Here is a 21,978-nt window from a genome sequence, read left to right on the forward strand (position 1 = left end):
ATAAATGGGTTTACATAATGTATAAATATTTGAATGGTTGGATCACTTCATACAGTCTATTGGTGGTGCAATGTTGACTTACTGGTACATGATCAGCATCAAATTTTGTCTCTGTGTGCGGCAATGTGATTTCATCTTTTTTGTCGAGATGACGCCATCTTGAGGTTGCAGGGTGAAACTGTGCAATTACAGTTTAAACCTGTACTGTAGAAAGGTTTATTGGTTTGAACTTAAAAGATTATTTAATTGGAATCTTCTTATACTCTTGCTCTTATATATACAATGCAATTGTATCTATATACAGTATATTTAAGAAGAAAAGAGACCACTATCCGTTATTGTATTTTATTCTGATGTTGTCGTTAATCAATATATGTTTGAACATTTTTACCAATGAGATCATTAACTCAATTTCTAATAAATAAATTCTTTAATGGGAAAAAATGTCAAGCTTCCAAAAAAAAAGTCTCTTGGATTTTCCCATTGATTGATGTTGTATCGGAATAAAAAAAAAAAAAAGGCAAACATTAAGAAAACATGTCCATGTTCATTTTAGCTGTACCTTCAGCACCAGACAAAAAAAGATTCGCGTTTAAAATGTTTCTCAGAAAATAGCCCATGCCCCTTGCCGAGGTGGTCGAAGTACCCACAGCAGTCGCCGCCATTTTGAAGCTGTCAGGGTTCCGTCAGTGCGTCAGGGGAAATAGACAAAGGCAGAAAGCCGAGCAATCGAACTGGGGCGCCCCACGGGCAAGCAAGCCCGGCCCGTCCGTCACTCGGCTCGACTCGTCTTGCCTGTTCGCGCTAGCATTAGCTAACGTTACATGTGCTGAGGTCGAGAGGGAACTGATCTCATTTGCTGCTACAATGCCGACAGTTACTTTACCACCAAAAGAGAACGCTCTCTTTAAGAGGATTTTGGTGAGTTGCTCTCTTGGAAGTGGCATAATGGTGAGCGGGAGTACTGGCGAGTTTACAGAGCATAGCCACCGGTGGCACTCGGGCTGTTAGCACATGAGCTAGCAAAATGGACTCATTGAATGGCTTAGCTCCTCCGGCCGTGAACGTCGCTGTCACTTGTACGGAACCAAAATGGTTGGCCGTTGCTTTGTTGTGATGGTGGCCATCGATTAGTGGTCATTTCGGCAAAATGACCCAAATGCATGGATGAAGTACAAGCAACATCTAAGTGCTGTTGTGTGATAAGCATCACTAGTTTGGAAAGGACCCGTGGTCCAATAATGGCTAACAAGCTAAAAAAAAAAAAGCTAAGTGTGTCTCGTGGTACGAGTGCAAGGGGACTTGGTGTTTTTTTTTTTTTATATGACTTGTTCGTCGGATGCTCATTGGCAACGTTTAATGTGTTTTCTTGGTTTGTTTTAGAAACGGCGTGTCTAGCTAACTTGTAGACATATTAACCGCTATAGAAAGTGACATACGCTAGCAGCCTAGTGTTAGCTTATAGGCTAGGTAACTTAGTTCAACAATATGGCTATTTGTCGCTTCTAATCTGTTTGCAAGGCTTTGCCCTTGTGGCTTATAGGTTTCCACGCTAGTGTAGCTATCGGTTCAAGTGTGAGACCCGAGGGTTCAGTTTAGAGTGAGTTGAGTTATCTCCGGCATGATAGTGTCAGCAATTCCGTAGCACCTTCAGGCCTGCCTGCTGTACTTTGGCAGCTAGCAAGCTAACACCCATGCCCTCGCTTCGCTCCATGCTTCGAGCTGTGTTGTCGTTTGCGGAATGTACACGACTTTGCTCTGTCAAGTCGCAACAAATGTGTCCTTGTACATTGTGTAGTCGATCTTAGTGGCATGTGCACATTGGCAAGTGGTTCTAGGGTTTCTTAATGTGGGTTGGGAGCTGGACTGCGTGCTGCTTAGGTTTGAACAGTCGCGACTCGGCACGTTCCAATTTGACGTCATCCCACAGTTCGGTTCACTATCATCAAGTAGCATACCCAGCCAATTTTGGCATTGTTTTCAAACAAACTGTTTGCAATAACGGATTCCTGAGTGAAAAGAAAAAACTCTTTAACACGAACTGCACTTTGAATATTGGTAATTTTCTTTTAATGCAAGTACATTTTTGGTTTATGTTCACTGGGGAGTTTTGTATTTCTGAATGATTAATTTTTAATTGTAATTATCGTAGGTATTTCTTCCTATTGACAGAAGTGAGAAAAGTACTCACGCTCTGTACTTGGGTAGAAGTAACAACTTGATACTTGTGTAAAGAAAACCCCTCCAAAACAGTAAAAGTAGGCCTTTTCGTAATCCGCCTACTGCGCTCTGTGTCCGAAATACACTGAACTGTCACTATAGCTTTCCCGAGAGTTCAGTGGTAGGTAGGCCATTGGGTTTGCGGCAATTCATAACTGAACATGAGTCGTACCAATACAGTGTGTACGTTGTCTTATGGCCGAGTAAGTGCACAATAGATAAACATCCTCCAGAGCGAAAAAGATAAACACACTTCGAACAAAAGATAAACGCACCACAGAACATTTACGATCAACATACAACTACTTACTTCATTTATACAAGATTTGCAAAAGTTGGTGCAACTCATTTTCTTAAAAAGAAATGAACCACATTCCAAAAACATTGGCAGATTGACCACTCCAAATTGTCCGGAGTGTGGGTGTGAATCTTTGTCTGTGTGCCCGATGATTGGCTGGCGACCAGTTCAAGATGTGCCCCACCAAGCGCCCAAAGACTGCTGGGATAGGCTCCAGCACACCCGCTACGCGCCTGAGGATGTGTTTCGGCAGATGAATGAATGAAATGCTGAAGGAAATGTTATTCAAATCAAGGGGCGGTCCTGAGTGTTTCTTGGGGTGAACTATTTGCCTATTGGGTAGGTGATGGTAATTTTTGCACTTATTGATCAACCAATAGATGAATACTTTAACCCACGACACACATAGGGCCCCTCTCTCATTTGAATATTTCTAAATTGCAGGACCAAGACTACCGAAATCACAGAAAAGAAAAAAAGTGCAAATAATAATGAATATAGAAAATGAAAAAAATATTTAAAAATATATGGAAACGAAAACACAAAAATATATGATACAAAATAAAAGTAAAATATAGAAATGTTTTAAAAATTAGAAACATCAAAATAAATGTGAAAATAAATACAAAATACACATTGAAGTTTTCTTTTGTTATGAAAGTAGAATTGTATTTTTATTGGTATAAACAATATTAATATTTGTGTTTATTTTCACTTTTATTTTTTATTTTTGCAGTTTTGCTCCTCCATAGACAACAGTCATGTGTTGGGGCATATCTACTAAGCATCTGTCTCAGTGTTGGCACAAAAATGTATTTCAGCAAGCTAACGTTCATCCGTCCTGTTTTTGCAAGGTCTGAAAAGAATTTTGTGCTCATGTGATGTCTTTTTCCTTGCCTTTTTCACAGCGATGTTATGAGCATAAGCAGTACAGAAATGGACTCAAGTTTTGCAAACAAATCCTGTCCAACCCCAAGTTTGCAGAGCATGGAGGTTTGTAGCCAAACTGCATGTGTGTATCCATGGAGTGATACATAGAAATTGTCCTCTTTAAAGGCTGGAAGCTCTTGTTCAGCAAGCATCCTATTTTCCTTTGCAGAAACCCTAGCTATGAAAGGCTTGACCCTTAACTGCCTGGGCAAGAAGGAAGATGCTTATGACCTGGTGAGAAGAGGCCTGCGCAATGACCTCAAGAGTCACGTCTGTATCCTTAAATACTTTTCAAATGTAATTAATTTCTTCAAAGGTTGATGGTTTCATGTTCACTGAATCATTAAGTGTGTCAAATGAAGGCTCCTGTGGCAGTGGGCTTCACAGCAAGATGATTTGGGTCAGCAACAGGGTTACAATTTCAACTTTATCCCCACTATGTAGAGCTGTGTAGAGAGTTTATGGAAAATGTTGAAAACTCCAACGGCGGAAAAAAAAAAAACATGTCAGCGTCCTGTAGGGCAAGGCGCGACCCATGTAATGAAATTAGTGATCACTTGACCTCAGATTATATTTTAAAAATGTACGTTGCGATAGAATATATTTGTTTGCAATTATTGAAATCATTTTTTTAAATCAATGAACATTGAATTAACAAATCATTCGAAACACTGTCCGTTTTGAAATGAGTGTGTTTACAAGATTCGGGTTTACAAGATTATATTTCCAATGTTGTTAAATTCTTTCCCCTTTTCTCAAGGACCTTGGCTGTTGCTTAAACATGGGTCTTCAAGCCAGCCCAGCTGCCAAATCATGGGCTGGGCAAACTTGTTTGTTGTGATATTTATTTCTACACTCCTTAACTCTGTGTACCTATCAGGCTGGCACGTATACGGTTTATTACAGCGCTCTGATAAAAAATACGATGAGGCCATCAAGTGTTACCGAAACGCGCTTAAGTGGGACAAAGACAACCTCCAGATCCTTCGAGATCTGTCGTTGCTGCAGATTCAGATGAGAGATCTGGAAGGTTATCGGGTAAGTATTTGGGCAAAAGTTTCAGAAATTCCCACAGTGTAAGTTTTGTATTTACTTGAGTTTCTTCAAGTAACAAAACATCACACTGCTAGTTCTGCTGGGAAGTTAGTAAATCCTGTGTACTTCATTGTTCCTGTAGGAGACACGGTACCAGCTGTTGCAGCTGCGCCCCGCTCAGCGAGCTTCCTGGATTGGTTATGCCATTGCCTATCATCTCCTGGAAGACTATGAGATGGCAGCAAAGATCATTGAGGAGTTCAGGAAAACACAACAGGTTTGGCACCCTTTTATAAATAATCTCACTGTGTAGAGCTTAGTGGCTGTGTCAGCATGTCCTTTGCATCCATAGCACAATTGAGTCACAGCTACGTGCACCAGGTTCAATACACACTTCTGGTCATGCCATTTATTGGCAAAGTAGTTTTTGTTCAAGTTACTTCTCAACAGTGGGAAAATGAAGGGACATAAAAACTTGAATGCTTTAGTTGCCACAACAAATAAATGAATATAATCTGAAGCGTACCGTTACAGTAACTTCCATAAAATGGTGGGTGCCTCAAATGAACACTGCAGTGTGTTGCTAGATAGTCATAACGAAATTAGAAAACTTCTGTGACACCATCCTTTGAGCGTGGTGGATGGACAGAATATAATGGAGGCGGCAAAGAGCAAATTTCCTGTACTGCTAAGGGTATTCATTTGCAGTCAAAACCGTATTTTTGTTTGAATTATGTCACCCCGATACAAAGCGCCAAATTCCACAAGTAGCTACTTATTGATACCTAAAGTTTCCGCCCAAAACAATGACAGATAATTTATGAAAATGACCTTCATATCCCAATATACCAATCCCGCTTAAAATTGCATGAAATTCATGTTCTATTCTTCTAATTTCTTATGTTGAGTTCCTGATCATAAAGCTGGTATTGGCGCCGATATGATTTCTGGTATCAGTACTTGCCCATCCCTACTAACCTAAAACTAATTTGCTGGTCATTGTCAAGCTCAAAAGTATGTCACTGGCCTGGTGTGGTCCTTTAGTACAGTTATTGCAGAGGTTCTTTAATCTCCAAGTTAATCATTTGCTGTGTACCACGGTTATTCACATTTCATCTTTTTGTCGGAGTTACAGTGCATCCTCGTCCCTCAATGGGGATTCCTGTATGTTTGGGCTTCTTTTATCTGATGATTGAGTTTCAGGAATGAAAAACATCTTAATTTTCTGTTTTATAAATTTGAAAAAAGCTGAAAATCCAAATATGCAAGTCAATCCAAGACTATTGTGTTTTCTCCTACAACCCCCACATGCTCACCATGAATTGTACACCTTACTCAGCAGTATTTTTTTCTGCTTTCCTCTGTGTATCAAATTATGTGTTTTATTTGTAGACGTCTCCTGACAAAGTGGACTACGAGTATAGTGAGCTGCTGCTTTACCAGAACCAGGTGCTGAGAGAAGCGGGTCTTTACAAGGAGGCTTTGGAGCACTTGTCAAACTATGAAAAGCAGATTTGTGACAAATTGGCAGTGGAAGAGACAAGGGGTGAGTCAAGTCTCTCAACGTCACAATGACTGGACAAGAGACAATTGTCCATCTAAAGCTTCAACATTGGAATGTCAACATTTTTATTTGGAATTAGTACAGTTCCGGGCTCAGTTGAATATGTGTTTCTCTTTTAGGGGAGTTGCTATTAAAGTTGGAGCGTCTGGATGAGGCTACAGATGTCTACCATCGCATGCAAGAGAGGAACCCAGAGAATTGGTTATATTATCACGGCCTGGAGAAAGCTCTAAAACCAAGTAAGGTGTTTTTGCTGTTAGAATCGCCAACAATGAAGTAAATATAGAAACTATTTCAAGGTGCATTGTCAATGTGTTAAAGAGGAAGTCAAGTGATGATAAATTCTTCTATGCAGCCCCCATCAGCCTAAATGCAGTCTTCTGATTAATATTCTGTTTGTGGAATATTAGTTAGGCAGCAAAAGCCTCTAGTCATTATTCATGTCAAAGGGTGGCCATTTTGCCACTTGTTGTCGATTGAAAATGACATCAAAGCACTTAAGGGCTCAGCTTGCGAACGTCACATTGCCAAACCCAACAAACAGGCTAGCCCTTATTGGTCGTTACATGAGCCTCTAGGCACTTTCATATCATTTTCAGTCGACAGCAAGTGTCAAAATGTCCGCACCCTGAGAACAATAAAAAGGGGTTAGGTTAAATTTTGCCACCTAATTCATATTCCACAAACGCAATACTCATCCGAATGGCGTGTTTAGACTAATGGGTGCACATAGAACATATTATTGTAAAGAAAAGTTTTGACTTGACTTCCTTTTAAATTTTCATATTGTCTTTTTTTTAGGCAGTGTGGAGGAGAGATTTAAGGTCTATGAAGATGCCTGGGAGAAGTTTCCAAAAGGCCTCGTTCCTCGCCGGCTCCCCCTCAACTTTCTTACTGGTGTGGCCAATAATCACTCTTGTCCTAACAGACTAATAGTAACTCCACTTCTAACATGATGAGATGTATAAGAACAGGCTAGTAGATTTAGATACTTGTACATTTTATATCCCCCCTAACAATCTTCATCACACCACATCTTTATCCTGTAGGTGAGAAGTTCAAAGAGTGTCTTGACAGGTACCTGAGGATGAACTTCAGTAAAGGATGTCCACCTGTTTTCACCACCTTGAAATCTCTTTACAACGACAAAGAAAAGGTAACATCAATGGTTCAGTTATGACTGATATCAGTAGTTAAATAACAGATTTTTGTTTTGTGAATCATTAACCAGACAAAAGTTTTGACGCACTTGGAGAAAAGAAGATTCTTTGGTTCCATTGAATTTACTTAATTCAGGACATGTACGTCGATTGTGCATGATTAAAATGTGTTAAACTAACATTTATCAATTGAATGTATTATAGGAAAAGGGTAGAAAATTGTCAGTCGGACACATTTTAACCACGTGCAGCTGAAAGTTCAGTACCGTAATTTTTGGACTATAAGTCGCTCCGGAGTACAAGTCGCATCAGCTATAAAATGCCCAAAAAAGTGAAAAAAAACATATATAAGTCGCTCCAGAGTATAAGTTGCATTTTGGGGGGCAATTTATTCAACAAAATCCAACACCAAGAACAGTCATGAACGAGCAACAACAGGCTAAACGATAGGTATGCTAACGTGACATAAACACAAACAAAGAGCTGAGAACGGCCCTGACGTAACATTCAGAGTTATTTAAAAAAAACTATTACATAAATAACACGTTTATAAAACCATCTGTGTCACTCCAATTCATTAAATCCATCGATCGTCCTTTGTCAACAATGGGTGCGCACCGCTGACGGCGCTTGCACTTCAAAATATTCCACAGGCCCATATAACGATATATAAATTAGAAATCAAATAACTATTATATAAGCAATAATATTATCAAACCATCTGTGCACTCTAAATCATTAAATCCATCAATCAAATTCCTCGTCCTTTGTCAACAACGCCGCGCGTGAGCCCTGACGTCAGCCTCGTCGTTATTCCACAGATCTAGTATATAACTATATTGTAGCGTTAACAAAGTACAAGGAAAGACGTAGGTTTGGTAAACGGCTCTTTATTTAACAAAACAAACTTCCAGGCGTGTGGCGGCGTGGACTTCCAGCCACGGAAGAGGAAGAGAGATCCATAGAATAGGACCGGGCGTGCGTAAAAGCCATGACCGAGCCCCATCCACCGTCCCCGGACAGCCACCCGGCCGAGCGCCGGCCCTCGACTTCCATCCACGGAGGTGAAAGAGAGCTCGGTAGAGTAGGACCGGGCGTGCGTAAAAGCCATGTCCGAGCCCCATCCACCGTCCCTGGACAGCCACCCGGCCGAGCGCCGGCCCCCGACTTCAATCCACGGAGGTGAAAGAGAGCTCCGTCGAGTAGGACCGGGCGTGGGTAAAAGCCATAATAGTTTTTCAAACCTTCTGTGTCACTCCAAATCCTTAAATCCTTCAAACTCTTCGTCCGCCGTGTCACTTAGAAACAAAGCCGCTAATGATGCCGGTAGTACGTGGGGCCCTTCGTCATCTTCGTCATCCCGTGATCAATCTTTGTCCTTTATGTAAACAACCGCCACGCCGCGTCGCGCTGCTGACGTCACTTGAAATTCAAATTACAGTAATCCCTTGCTACATTGCGGTTCGTTTATCGCGGTTTCACCTTTTTTTTTTGGAACATTTTTGGATAAAAACATAAATCGCTCCTTAATATAAGTCGCCCCCCCACCCAAACTATGGAAAAAAACGCGATTTATAGTCAAATAATTACGGTACTTTTTTTTAATATATTAACTTTTGACTGGTAATGTAAATAACTGGAATTGCACGAAAGATAACAAAGCTAATTATTAATCTGTTTTTATTGGAAACTACAAGTAAGTTCATCTTTTTAATTGCAGGTGTCAATTATAGAAGAATTAGTGGTCGGATTTGAGACCTCATTAAAGAGCTCCCGACTGTTCAGCCCAAATGGTAAGAGCAAACACATGAGCGTATTTCAAATAGAGATGTGATGATAGGAATTGTTGAGCTTTCAGGATGATAATCCACAGTTGCTAGTTCCTAATCAGAAAACGGCCACAATAGATATCAGATGACGTCACGGGTACCGATATCACGAATTAAAGCTAGTATCGGCACACATACCTGGTAACGATGCTTGTACTCGCCCATCCCTAATATGTTATTTTTCATATACATTTAATCCTTTTAAAAGCACATTTTACCACATGCTGTTAACTGAAAAGGTCCCAATTTGCTGAAGGCTCAGGTAGCAACCAATCACGCCTCAGTTTGCGAATGTCACATGACCAAACCCAGAAAACAGGTGAGCTGTGATTGGCCATTAGCATGTGATGTCTTTTTCAAATGAATTTGGGTAATTCAGGCCCTACTAGCCCCAACAGGCTGCAAACAGTCCTCGTACAAGAGGTGATACTTTTGGAGTCGCGTGTCTCTTTCAATAATAAAATTGACGAAGGTCAATGGGCATTTTTTTAATTTATTTTTTTATTGCTGTCTGGTGCATAATTTTATGAATTTAACTGGTTTCTTGGCCTGTCGCAGATGATGGTAAAGAGGAGCCACCAACCACATTGCTTTGGGTGCAGTACTTCCTGGCTCAGCACTATGACATGGTTGGTCAACAGACATTGGCTCTGGAATACATCAACACAGCCATTGAGAGCACTCCAACCCTCATCGAACTCTTTGTTGTCAAAGCCAAGATTTACAAGGTAACCTTTGCTATAACACATATTTGCTTTCTGCATTTGCGGGTGTTGAATGTAGCTTCTTTGGCAGCATGCTGGGAACATTCGAGAGGCAGCACAGTGGATGGATGAGGCACAGGCTTTGGACACTGCTGACAGATTCATCAACTCAAAGTGTGCCAAGTACATGCTGAAGGCTGGCATGATCAAAGAGGCGGAGGAGATGTGCTCCAAGTTCACACGGGTGAGAACGCATTCACAAGTAGATGCTGAAAGAAGCTTTCAGATGAGTCTATAAACATACACGTGGACAAAATTGTCGGTACCCCTCTGTTAATGAAAGAAAAATCCACAGTGGTCTATGTCTAATTCCTGGAATATTTGCTTTTATGTTACTAGTACAATACAATACATTTTTATTTACATGTATAGCACTTTCACAACTGTAAACTAAGATCTGTTTTGAAGTGGTGTCAAAGTATAGATGGTCAGTATACAGTAAATATACCATAAACTTCTACATAGTCTGCATGTCTTGTTTCTTGTGGCTTGGTCATTATAAATGAATGTCATTAATGTCTGTGTTTGGTATTTGTCCAGGAGGGGGCATCAGCAGTGGAGAACCTGAATGAGATGCAGTGTATGTGGTTCCAGACAGAGTGTGCACTTGCCTACAAGGCTATGAACAAATATGGCGAGGCCCTCAAGAAGTGCCATGAAATTGAAAGAGTAGGTTTTGTTGAACAGGATGAGTCCTTACAATTGTGTGTTTTATACAGATTGTATTCATTTCCACATCACATCAATTTGTCTGCCTGCGCTCCTCCAGCATTTTGTGGAGATCACGGACGACCAGTTTGATTTCCACACCTACTGCATGAGGAAGATGACGTTGCGCTCATATGTGGACCTGCTGAAACTTGAGGATGTACTTCGAATGCATCCCTTTTACTACAAGACCGCCGTCACTGCCATTCAGATATACCTGAGCCTTCATGACAATCCTCTGACTGACGATAGCAAGGAGTTGCAGGCCGACACTGGTAATGAAAACTGCTTTTAGGTTAAATTTTATATCGATGCCATTTGTCAGTACCTATCAGATGAGCCAAACCCACCACAAATTTTAAGAAATCACAAGTTTTTGTTCACGCAAGACGCACTGGTTCATAAGCATATTACACATAAAAACATGAGAAAACAAAAAATGCCAACCTTACTGTAGAAAACAAAGTCGTGTGGAAGTGACACCAAGGAACCCTTAAACAAAGATTACTGCAGTAACAAAGGCTAGGTTCATACTGCAGGCAAATCTGGCCCAGATTGCACTCTTTTGTCCTTATGCGACCAGTATCGGATTTTTTATGACAGTCTGAACGGTTTAACTGATCCCAACCCCACCAACCCAGTCCGACAAGGGCCACCTTCATATGTGATCCTTTTTCAATTTGACCGTAGTCTGAACAGACAATTCGCTTATACCTGACAAATTGAAGTAGCTCAGATAATAGCTACATGATATAGTATTTTTGCTTTTGCACGAAGATGTTATAAATCTTGGGGTGTTGCAATTTATTGTCGAACCTTTACGACCGTTCTTTCTTACACGTTGTTCTTCTCCTACAGCTAACCTGTCGGACAAAGAGCTGAAGAAGCTCAGGAACAAGCAGCGGAGAGCTCAGAAGAAGGCCCAGCTTGAGGAGGAAAAGAAGAATGCAGAAAAGGAGAAGCAGTTGAAAAATCAAAAAAAGAAGAAGGAGGATGACGATGAAGAAATTGGAGGCCCGAAAGAGGAGCTCATTCCGGACAAATTGGTCAAGGTTTGTTTTAAGTGATACAGTAGATGTTTCAGAAGGCTTAACAGGTCACAGTGATATTGACCTTTATGCTGACATTATGTATGCAGGTAGAAAATCCACTGGAAGAAGCAGTCAAGTTTCTGATACCTCTCAAAAACCTTGTCAAAGATAAAATTGACACACACCTACTGGCATTTGAAATTTACTTCAGAAAAGGTTTGTTTTTTCACCTCAATGCAACAAGAAGGACTTTGTAGTTACTCTTGTGTATTCTGTCATTATTAAACTTGCTACTAAAACATGCTTTATGGGCATTATCTCTTCAGAAAAGTACATGTTGATGCTCCAATCAGTGAAAAGGGCGTTAGCCATCGACCCAGACCACCCATGGCTACACCAGTGTCTAGTGCGCTTCTTTAAAGGAGGTAAAATCATCCATCCACCCATCCATCCATTATCTGTCAAGCAAAAAAAAATCTGGAGCATTTTTCTGCTCTTTATGTACTCATGTTCTTTCACCTGGTTGTTTGTTTTATTTCCATCAAATCACACACACAGTAGTGTTCAGAATAATAGTAATGCTGTGTGACTAGAAAGATTAATCCAGGTTTTGAGTATAATTTTATTTTTCCATGGGAAACAAGGCACCCAGTAGATTCAGTAGATTCTCACAAATCCAATAAGACCAAGCATTTATGCTATGCACACTCCTAAGGCTGTAAAATTGGGGGCTATTAGTCGGGAGAAGTAGAAAAGGGGGCGTACACAATAATAGTAGTGTGGCATTCAGTCAGTGAGTTTCTCAAACAGGTGGGATTCGGGTGTCCCCGGTCTTTTTTCTAATAGCTCAATTTAACAGACTGTATGTGTACCTTGTTCTCCTTGTAAACATAAAAAGTACCTTCCATCCTAGGTATTTCTTTATTCACAGAGCACTACTATTATTCTGAACACTACTGTACATCTTACACTCTGCCGCCTTCCCTTCTGCTCAGTTTCAGAGAGCAAAGAGCTGCCTGACATGGTTCGGACAGTCTTGAAGCAAGAAGTCACCCGGCTGTTTGGCGACAGCAATGCCAAGAGCTTCAACCAGGCCTACCTCTCCAAACACTCCAACTCTGTACCACACCGATTGGCTGGTATGTTGCATGTACTGAGGAGAAGCAGTTCGGAAGATGAATGAATGAATAATTCAATCTATATTAATAATGAATGAATAATTCAATATATACACTACCGTTCAAAAGTTTGGGGTCACAAAATTGTTTGGGTGACCCCAAACCTTTGAACGGTAGTGTATATATTTATTTAGATAATTATTTATAGATTATATATATAATCTTCTGTGTAAAAAATCTTATAATATATATGTATACTTATAGTCATAGATTTTTTATAATCTTATTATAAGATATAATTTATAATATTTAATTCATAATATTTTATTATAATAATATTTACACTACCGTTCAAAAGTTTGGGGTCACCCAAACAATTTTGTGACCCCAAACTTTTGAACGGTAGTGTATATATGAATAATTCACTATATATTTCATACACAAAAGAGACAGAAATGTATACTAAAACACAAATATCCAACACTAAGGGCCATTAAAATAAATCTGGGAGTACAACTGGTTTTCAGGTCTCGTAGTACACTGTCGATGTGTACATTGTACTGTCGTTTAATGTCCAAAGCTGCTTACATCTGTGTGCCTCAAGCAGCACCGTAGAGAAGTATGAGTTTGCTACAGCAAGAATTGCTGCAGTTACATTAACCTTCATACCTTGTTAACACAATGCAAGCGTAGCGTCCAGGTGTTGGGCATCTAAAGCCCCTCTTGTCACACAAAAAAAAATCACAAAGCATTCCCTACCAGAGCACATGCACACTGCACAGACTCCATACAATACTTGAACAATCACGCAAACAACAAAAGCCACGTCATACTCTGCAGACATGACCAATCAACCAATGTTTAGTCCAGAAATCTCTTAATCATGCCTCAGACATTACATTCGTATAACAGACCATACGCAACACCGCACTCTTGGAATTAATGATTTTAAATGGTTATAGGGTTATCTCGTATAGTAGACATTTTTATATTATACTTTTGTGTATGTTGACATATCTCACAGCAGTACACACGTGCACAAAATGAGCTGACAAAGTAACATCCTGTCCTTCTTGCAGCTGCTAAGATGATGGTGTACATGGACTCGTCGACATTGTCTAAAGCAGTTGAACTGGCCACCGCACTCGATGAGTCACTCAAAAACAGATCTATCCAGGTATGTTTGTTCATGAAGCAAGGCTCGAAATAAGGGGGTTTGCTTTGCAGTTTGCAAGTCAAAATTCACATTTTGCACTTCAGTCAAACATGTTGAGACACAAATCCGTGACGGGCGTTCACGTGGCAAATTGAAGAACTGCCAAATGTTACGCAAAACTCTGAAAGATAAACTCGCCATGCACATGACACATTGTGATAATTTTGAATATTATTTATTTTGATCAAATTCATGAAAAAAATCAGTGTGGCTGCTGCTACGGAGGGCTTTAGTTTTGCCTCTGTTCTCTCAATATGGGATTCGAAGGTTAGGAAGCACAGCAGCCCCGGTAAGCGACCAGGAAAGAGAGCCCCACTCGTGCCGCACACGAGCCTGCCTTTGTGCCAAACTGAAGCATAATACCACAACATACGTATGAATTGTCGATGGTCAATGTGTTGTGCAATTCCTACCAGTTCTTACGACTACAAGCTAGTTCCTCATCAATGCACAAGCCACCAATCACACTTGATGTCATTGGCTCATCACAGGGCCATAGCTATAGATAGGTAAACACAGCCAATGCAAGCCGGCCAGTTAAATGTAAAATAGTTTATCCAAATACACACTTATTCAATAGAATTTTCAGCAGGCTATTGTTGCCACTACTATTACTAATTACTGATATTAGATAGCTGCAGCCCTGTATTCGCCCTCCCCTTTTCATAAAATCCTTGCCTCAAGTCCCTGGCAAGTACAGTGGAGCCTCGGTTTTCGACCACAATCCGTTCCAGAAGGCTGTTCGAGAAGTGAATCGGTCGAATTCCGAACCATGTTTTCCCATTACAAATAATGGAAACAAATTTAATCCGTTCCAAGCAAAAAATAAAAGCCTTTTTTTCAGCATTTTGTCATTTGCGCATTTCTGTCCGATCGCGTAACTGCAGCGCACCGCCGAATGCGCAACCGTAGCGCGTCGCCGACCGCGCAACTGCACCGCGCTGGTCGCATTATTGTGACAGAGCCGTCGCTGAAATTTAGAAAATATTTTTAATGTCCTTATGTTTAAGTGGACCTCAGTGCGCAGGCAGCTTAATTTGGTCCGATCGCGCAACCGCACCGCACCGGGCGCTCACTGTCGCATTGCTTTGAGAGCGTCTTTGTGTTTTAGGATGGCTTTACTGCTCCCACTCGCTTCCTTTGGAGGCATGATTAGGGTTGATGCAATCCTCAGAGTAACGAGAATGTAATAACGAACGGAGTCAGTTGGCATGCGGGTACTCTCTGCTCATCTCGCGAGGTTCGACAACCGAAATTTCGTCCGACATCGAAGCGAAAAAATCTCGAATTTTTTGTTCGAATACCGATTTGTTCAAGAACTGGGACGTTCGAAAACCGAGGATCCACTGTATTGGTCTTCGAAATTAGAAAGTTGCTCCATATATTACAGTCAGTCATTGCATAGCAAACTTGCTTCTCAAAGACCCAACAAGTTATTGCAGGGCTTAATGGAGTTCTGTGCTGATTTGTCAATTAACAATTGACGCTTTGTTTCTTATTCAGATCTGCACAGATGTCCTGGAGAGTCTTCGGAGTGGCTCCCTGAGCGACTCAAAGGAGTGTGCTGATTCATATCGTGCAGTGTGTCACAAGCTTTACCCCTATACATTAGCTTTCATGCCGCCTGGATACGAGGAGAACACCAAGATCGCTAATGGAGATGTGTCCACAGAAACAGAAGAGCTAGCTAACGAGATGTGAGCATGACCAGACAAAGGGGGATGAGAAAAGGAATAGGGCCTTGCACAGAGCCTTGTGGTACGCCTGGCAGTAATTTTATAGAGCCAGACACACGGGAAGCGAAATAGATGTTTCGTTCTTTGGCTCAGCTTACATTGGGTCTGACCCGGCATGGCTTGGCTCTTTCCCATTTGCTGAAAATCAGGACTGTATGTTTGTGTGTGTGTGTGTCATGGATGTGAATGAGTCTTGAGCATGTGTGCGGTTTTGTTTATTTGTGATAAAGGGGAGGAAGATAACAAAATGGCCATTTTACTTTTTTAATAGCGCAACCAACCACACTGAATATTAATTGGGAGGGGGAAAAAAAGCAACAGTTATTGGCAAATGTTGGAGTGAAACTGACCTGACTGGTTTCTCTGAGATGACAACCACTGGAGTTTGACTCTGCCGCTTCCACAAGCCCATCGGTTGGTTCTTTTACAAGCAAAGCTAATTTAATAAATGCAAAATGGGACACAGCTGTCACTTGGGAGCAATTGTGTGCTCAGTGAGTTTGACCCGAGTCAGCAGGAAGCTGAGCAGAGTTAATGAGGACTTGAAGTCGATGATAAGGACATCCATCAAGCACAGGTGAATTTGAATCTGCCGTAACAATCATTTGAGCACCAGTGGGCAGTCCTTCTACACACAGTGTGCGGCAGAGTGTGACAACGCGGCCTGGAAGAAGGCACTAGATCCCCTTGTCGTTTTAATATATGGTCTGTTACTACAGAGCGGCTCGTAGCATAGAATGATAACTGCAAGGTTGTGTTTTGTCTGGTTCTGAATACACTGCTACTACTACTCGACATGCTCACACTTAGGAGAAAGTGATGGATCTAAGCAATATCATAGATGCCTCCTGTCCATCCAAGTATTGATTTCACAGAAGTGATTTCTTCATACTTTCTTTTTTACAGCTACACTATAACTCATGCAGAAGGGTCTTCCATTTAAATCCGAATGACTCTTCACATGGTCAGAATTTGTCATTCAAACCTGTTCTCTGGGGTCGAACATTAAAATGCAAAGATTTCAGCACCCAAAATTGGTTCACTTTTGTTTTGGTAATACCAGTTCCCTTATTTCTTGCCCTTCTCTAATTTGGGTTCTAATGTGAAAGATTAAATCTGAGATGGCAATGTAAGATATCTCTGGATTTTTGTATTAAAACCACACAAAAGTAAAGTGTTGGGATTTTTTTTCTTTTGCATTGGTTGATGTAGTCATACTGGTGGTATCCAAGTTCTCGGGTCACGCTCATCAAGTGCTCATCATTGTCAAAGAACATACTCTTCTAATAAAATGTGCCAACTTCGGTACAAATGACATTTTTATTATTACAAACAAACGTTCATTATAACAGCCCATATTGTCTGTCCTGTTTCTGTCTGTATGCATTGTCTTACATTAGCTGTTGTTACACAACAGAATGTCAAACTTTCCTCCGTGCAAATGGCCCTTTGCATCATCACAGTGAGGCTGAAAGGTTGTTGTTTTTTGGGTGGGTGGAGCAACGCTCTACATGTTAATAAAAGTATAAGTCTTACAAATTCGTCACACAGATGTTCATTTTATGTTTTTAGAAGCTATTGGACAATCTCACTGAGGGGTTTTTTTAAGTTGTACGCACGGATGCGCTGTAGAGCGGTCAAAAGAGCCAGCAGAGGGCAGCCCAGCAGGAAAGCTCTGCCTAGAAATTAAAGCGGTAGAATGAAAAGGGGTTTCTTTTGATCTTCGGGGTGAGGCCGGGATTAGAAATTATATCCAACATGAAAATACGTTTCATACGATTGTTTTTATTTGGAATACACTTCTTTTTTCAAATTCAAGTGCAAGATGAAGTTTAAATTTTTTCAAACTTTTGCCCTCAGTCTGTCAACTGTCATACATCAACTCAAGTTGCAGGGACAACTGCTCTGAGAAACTGGGCGTTTAGTGGCGGTGTGACGTCACAATGTGAGGACTGGTCTTTTTTTTACACGGGCGGGGCTGGTGCTTGAGGAGGAATGAGGGGGGAATGCTCCAAGTTGGGTGAATAGAGGAAAACACCACTTTGCGTAGGAAATAGTATTTTAACATGGTTAAATGCTCAATAAACTTGATTTACACCATATGCTTTCTTTAAATGATAACGTATAGAAGTTAAATCTTTAAGTTTTTTTACATAACTTCAATGTTGACTGGCATTTCGAATTTACATATTACTAATAGTAATATTTTGTTTCATCCTTAACTTTTAGCTGATTTAACAATAACTGACAAATGGACCAAAAAAGTGAGAAAAATAATAACATTTAAAATCAAACAAACATTGATGCTACTGTTCAATCGTAGGTTTAAGGAACATTGTAATGCGTTTTTTTATTTTTTTATTTAAGGATATGTACTTCAACTGCAGGCTTGTAGCGATTTTAGCATTCTGTTTTCACGTGTTCGGATGTGTGCGGCGGAGTGCACTCCATTTTGTGTCCTTGAGGGCGGCGTTGCTGCGCCGCAGTTTGCCACTCACACTATGCAAGGAAGGTGCGGACAAGTCTCACTCAAGTGAAAGCGAGCGCGAGAACTATGGAGTCCTCCTTGGAGCTGTCCAGCTCTTTGGGCAGTGTGTCGTCGCTGCTGAGCGGCTGCAGGACCTTCAAAGTGCTCGTTATCGGGGACTCTGCGGTAGGCAAGACCTGCCTCACACACCGACTCTGCGCGGGTCAGTTCCCCAAGAGCGCGGAGGCTACGATCGGCGTGGACTTCCGAGAGATAGTTCTTGACATCGACGGAGAGATGATCAAGGTAAGAAGCCAAAAGCATAATTTGCAAGTGTATTGTAATTAAAGACCAAATTGAGGATTTGAAATACTTTCTAATAGGTGAAACAACTGTTAGTCAATTAACATAAACTTAAATGCAACATTATTTTGTATGTCAGAGTTGCCGTTTTATTCATCACCAGTGCGTTTTGTGAAGTTACTTATTTCAATTTGCCTGTCTAAAACATGAAGGTAATTTCTTTAGGAGGAATTTTCCACGTCGGAATTTATCTGTCCAGTTGGTGAACACGAATGAAATCAATGCTAATGCTATCTTAAACACAACCACATGGGGCAAATGCAACGTGTGTTTTGTTCTTGTTCCCCAAATGGCACGAAAACAATTGTTTTGCTTCGTTTCATGTTTGGGACATTCACAATGACTTCCACCGTTTGAATAATGCTGCCTGGGTAGACAAACGGCACAAGACGCTGAGCAGAGTTTGATAGTAAAGTCTACTTTTTATGCAAGAGGATCAAATAATGAAGCCAAAAGCAGTAGATAGACAATGTGGTGAGCAGGACTAACGTCTTAAGCATTTCCATTGCTCTGGACAGTTTTATCATACACGTATATAAACATACTGTGATGTATTAATCCATGCTGTATAATCAAACCCAGAGTCCTCAATTACCCCCCCGCCCCGGTATTTTTGTTCAGAAACAGCATTTCTGTGCCGCCTTTGTGAACTTAATCAGTAGTTTGGTTAAATTAGAGCAACCTCTGCGAACAAAAACTATTTTCAAAACTGAATGTGGATAGTTAACATGGTTCAAGTTTCATGGAGGTTGTTTTATGAGGTGTACAGTCAACTCCTGCATATTTACCTTTCGGCATTGCTGGAGTGATTTGCAAATACCCCCATCCCCAAATGATATGGTATGTGGGGTCTGTCAGATTTGAAAATTCATTTAAGGTATTAAAAGTTGGCGTCCCCTGCTTTAGAGGAGACTTGGTATTTCATGTGTTGCTTTTCTTTCTTCCGTCTTATTGGTGACTCATTGAATTTCATTGTTCGTGCTAGTTTGTTGGCGAGTGGGTATTTCAACACATGCTTTTCAGCACTTTTTCCATCTTGTCATTCTTTCCTCTTTTTTTCTTGTGTCTGTTTTGTTGTGTTTTCTGTATCACCAGCTCCAACTGTGGGACACAGCGGGACAAGAGCGCTTCCGTAAGTCTATGGTGCAACATTTCTACCGCAATGTGCACGCAGTTCTCTTCGTGTATGACGTCACCTGCAGGGCCAGCTTCAACAGCCTTTCGGCCTGGGTAGAAGAGTGCAGACAGAACTCTCTCGGCCAGAAAGTCCTCAGGTAACAGCTCAACAGATGATGAGTCCAGGGTGCACTTTTGATTTCACTCTAGGTCAAGTTGCATAGGCCCCAGTTTGCATTTGACCCCAAAAAAGCCTAAGCAGTTCAGTAGGGGTCACCAACTATATTTGTCAGCTGACCAGAATTTTACTGCAGTCACCTTAGGGGCCGGACCCTCAAATTACCAGCCTATAAATGAGAGATGGTGGCAAAGCAGTTAAAACGGAGAGGATCATAGGAAAGGTTTTAATGACACTATTTGCAGGAGTGCAAAAGTTTACAGTGGCTAGGTACAGATATAAACAAGAGATTGTCATTTATTTTTAGATTATTTAATTTGCTGTGGTTTCTACCAACAAAATGAATATTCAACAGTGTCAACACAGTGTATCTACAATAGTATGTATATGATCCTGAAAGCATGCCACATAAGCAATTAATTTCAGGGTGTCCCCCGCCTAAAGCCCGAAGACTGCTGAGATAGGCTCCAGCACGCACGCGACCCTCGTGGGGACAAGCGGTATAGAAAATGGATGAATGGAATTATTCAGTACAAACAACCCCCTTCACATGAATCCCATTAATAGTATTAGCTAGCATGCTAGCCCTAAAAAAGGGCTCACACAAACTGACAAGGATAAACAAATTAAAACACAACAGACATTCATTAACATCACCTTTTGATATTTATATACATTAATAAATGTCAGGGAGTACAGTTGCTACAAATTAAGACTACATACTCGCTTCATCGGGGAGAAAAGTAAAAAGAAAAAAATGTTCCCATCATTCATTGATTGCCAAAAACACCATTGATTAGATATCAAAAGAACACTAAGATTGCTGCACAATGGCCCCAAAATAATATATTTTATTGCTTTGATCCAAAACAGCAAACTGACGATGTAGGGTTTTACTGCATTGAGAATTCATTGACACTAATATGGTTTGCAGGAAGGCCTAAATTACATGTACTGTTTATTCTACTTTAGAAGATTTGTCTCATTTTTGTGCTGATTTCTTAACAGGTTCCTGGTTGGGAACAAGAGTGACCTCCGTGATGTCGTTAAGGCGGATGGTCTGGTGAGCCAGGATCAGGCCAAGAACTTTGCCAAGACTCACAACATGGTGTTTTTTGAGACATCAGCCAAATGCACAAGTAGACCACGCGGTGTCGGGGAGGTGCCCTATCAACGTGATAAGGTGGAGGATGTTGTCAATGCTGTTGGTGCCAGACTGAAGAGACAGAAGAATCCCAGTGCAGCATATAACCTTGCATACAGCGGCTCTTTTAAAGTTTTCAATAAAAAAACAAAGGAGAAAGAAATGTGGAGCTGCTGCTGAAAGGAAGAACAATGATTAGCAAGGATTGGTCGTGTCGGACACTTTAATATTTATACTTTTTAATATTGTGCATGTTACACTTTCTAACATTGTATATTTGTAATCTTTATTAATTACCAAATAAAATGTAATGTCAATGACAAATCATTGTGTTTATTGCAAATTGAACTCTGTGTGTAAAATCAAAAGCCAATAAATTATTGAATGAGTATTTCAAGTTGGATTTCTACTTTGCCAAATGCAAAACCTCAATCAATGTATCAATCAGAATATGGAGCAAGTTGCCCTGGGTTCCCATGGGTTTTGGTTTTTAATTGTCCCAACATGTTTTAACAATTCAATTTAAAAGGTTTTTTGAAGGCACTTCACAGAACAAAGATTCAGGGCCCAAACTTACAGGAATGGGGTGTATTCAGTTATGCTTGAAAGAGTATGATGTTAGAACAAATTGGAAAAAATCTAATCGTGACTTCCCGAATAATATTATGCATCAAAACTATTGTCCACATGGTTTATTGAGTTTAATTCACATGTGTCAGTTACCATTGCCACAATTTATTGAGCAAATTTTTCAAAACAATTTCCATTTCCTACATTAAAAAACACGCTTAACCTATGGAACTATAATATAAAGCTAATGTAACAATCACACAGGTCAGTTTTACCTTGGCTTGAACTTTTGATGGGTAAGTCTATCAGCAGCGTATCAGATGGGTCAAACTTCATGCATCATGTGAAGTCTGGGGGCGACTGAGACCGTATCACATGATGTATGTCTAATAGATGACTCAGGTTGTCACATGAGGAGGCAAACATCTTTTCAACGCCACATCTGCATGCAAATGGGCCTCCCAGGATGTGTGTGCACGTGTATTAGTGCATGAAAGTTCCAGATTCTATCACTGTGGTGCAACAATTACC

General features: G+C 40.6%; 2 protein-coding genes across 2 annotated transcripts; both read left to right on the top strand.

Annotated features, from left to right (window-relative positions):
* The first annotated feature begins 710 nt into the window (after positions 1 to 710).
* On the top strand, positions 711 to 17,155 carry naa15b (N-alpha-acetyltransferase 15, NatA auxiliary subunit b). The gene is made up of 20 exons (XM_037260168.1): positions 711 to 921; positions 3,427 to 3,511; positions 3,618 to 3,722; positions 4,329 to 4,486; positions 4,626 to 4,760; positions 5,876 to 6,029; positions 6,167 to 6,286; positions 6,849 to 6,944; positions 7,097 to 7,203; positions 8,928 to 9,000; positions 9,595 to 9,764; positions 9,832 to 9,984; positions 10,341 to 10,469; positions 10,570 to 10,783; positions 11,367 to 11,560; positions 11,647 to 11,755; positions 11,866 to 11,964; positions 12,535 to 12,678; positions 13,737 to 13,834; positions 15,377 to 17,155. The coding sequence occupies exons 1-20, from the start codon at positions 868 to 870 to the stop codon at positions 15,572 to 15,574; spliced, it is 2,595 nt and encodes an 864-aa protein (XP_037116063.1). The 5' UTR covers positions 711 to 867; the 3' UTR covers positions 15,575 to 17,155.
* Positions 17,156 to 18,059: 904 nt separating this feature from the next.
* LOC119128261 (ras-related protein Rab-33B-like) lies at positions 18,060 to 21,240 on the top strand. The gene is made up of 3 exons (XM_037260526.1): positions 18,060 to 18,382; positions 19,535 to 19,713; positions 20,742 to 21,240. Exons 1-3 carry the CDS (start codon positions 18,164 to 18,166, stop codon positions 21,055 to 21,057), a joined length of 714 nt encoding a protein of 237 aa, XP_037116421.1. The 5' UTR covers positions 18,060 to 18,163; the 3' UTR covers positions 21,058 to 21,240.
* Positions 21,241 to 21,978: the final 738 nt, after the last annotated feature.

This window comes from Syngnathus acus, chromosome 1, assembly GCF_901709675.1.
Source record: "Syngnathus acus chromosome 1, fSynAcu1.2, whole genome shotgun sequence".
In the NCBI taxonomy this organism is placed as follows: Eukaryota; Metazoa; Chordata; class Actinopteri; order Syngnathiformes; family Syngnathidae; genus Syngnathus; species Syngnathus acus.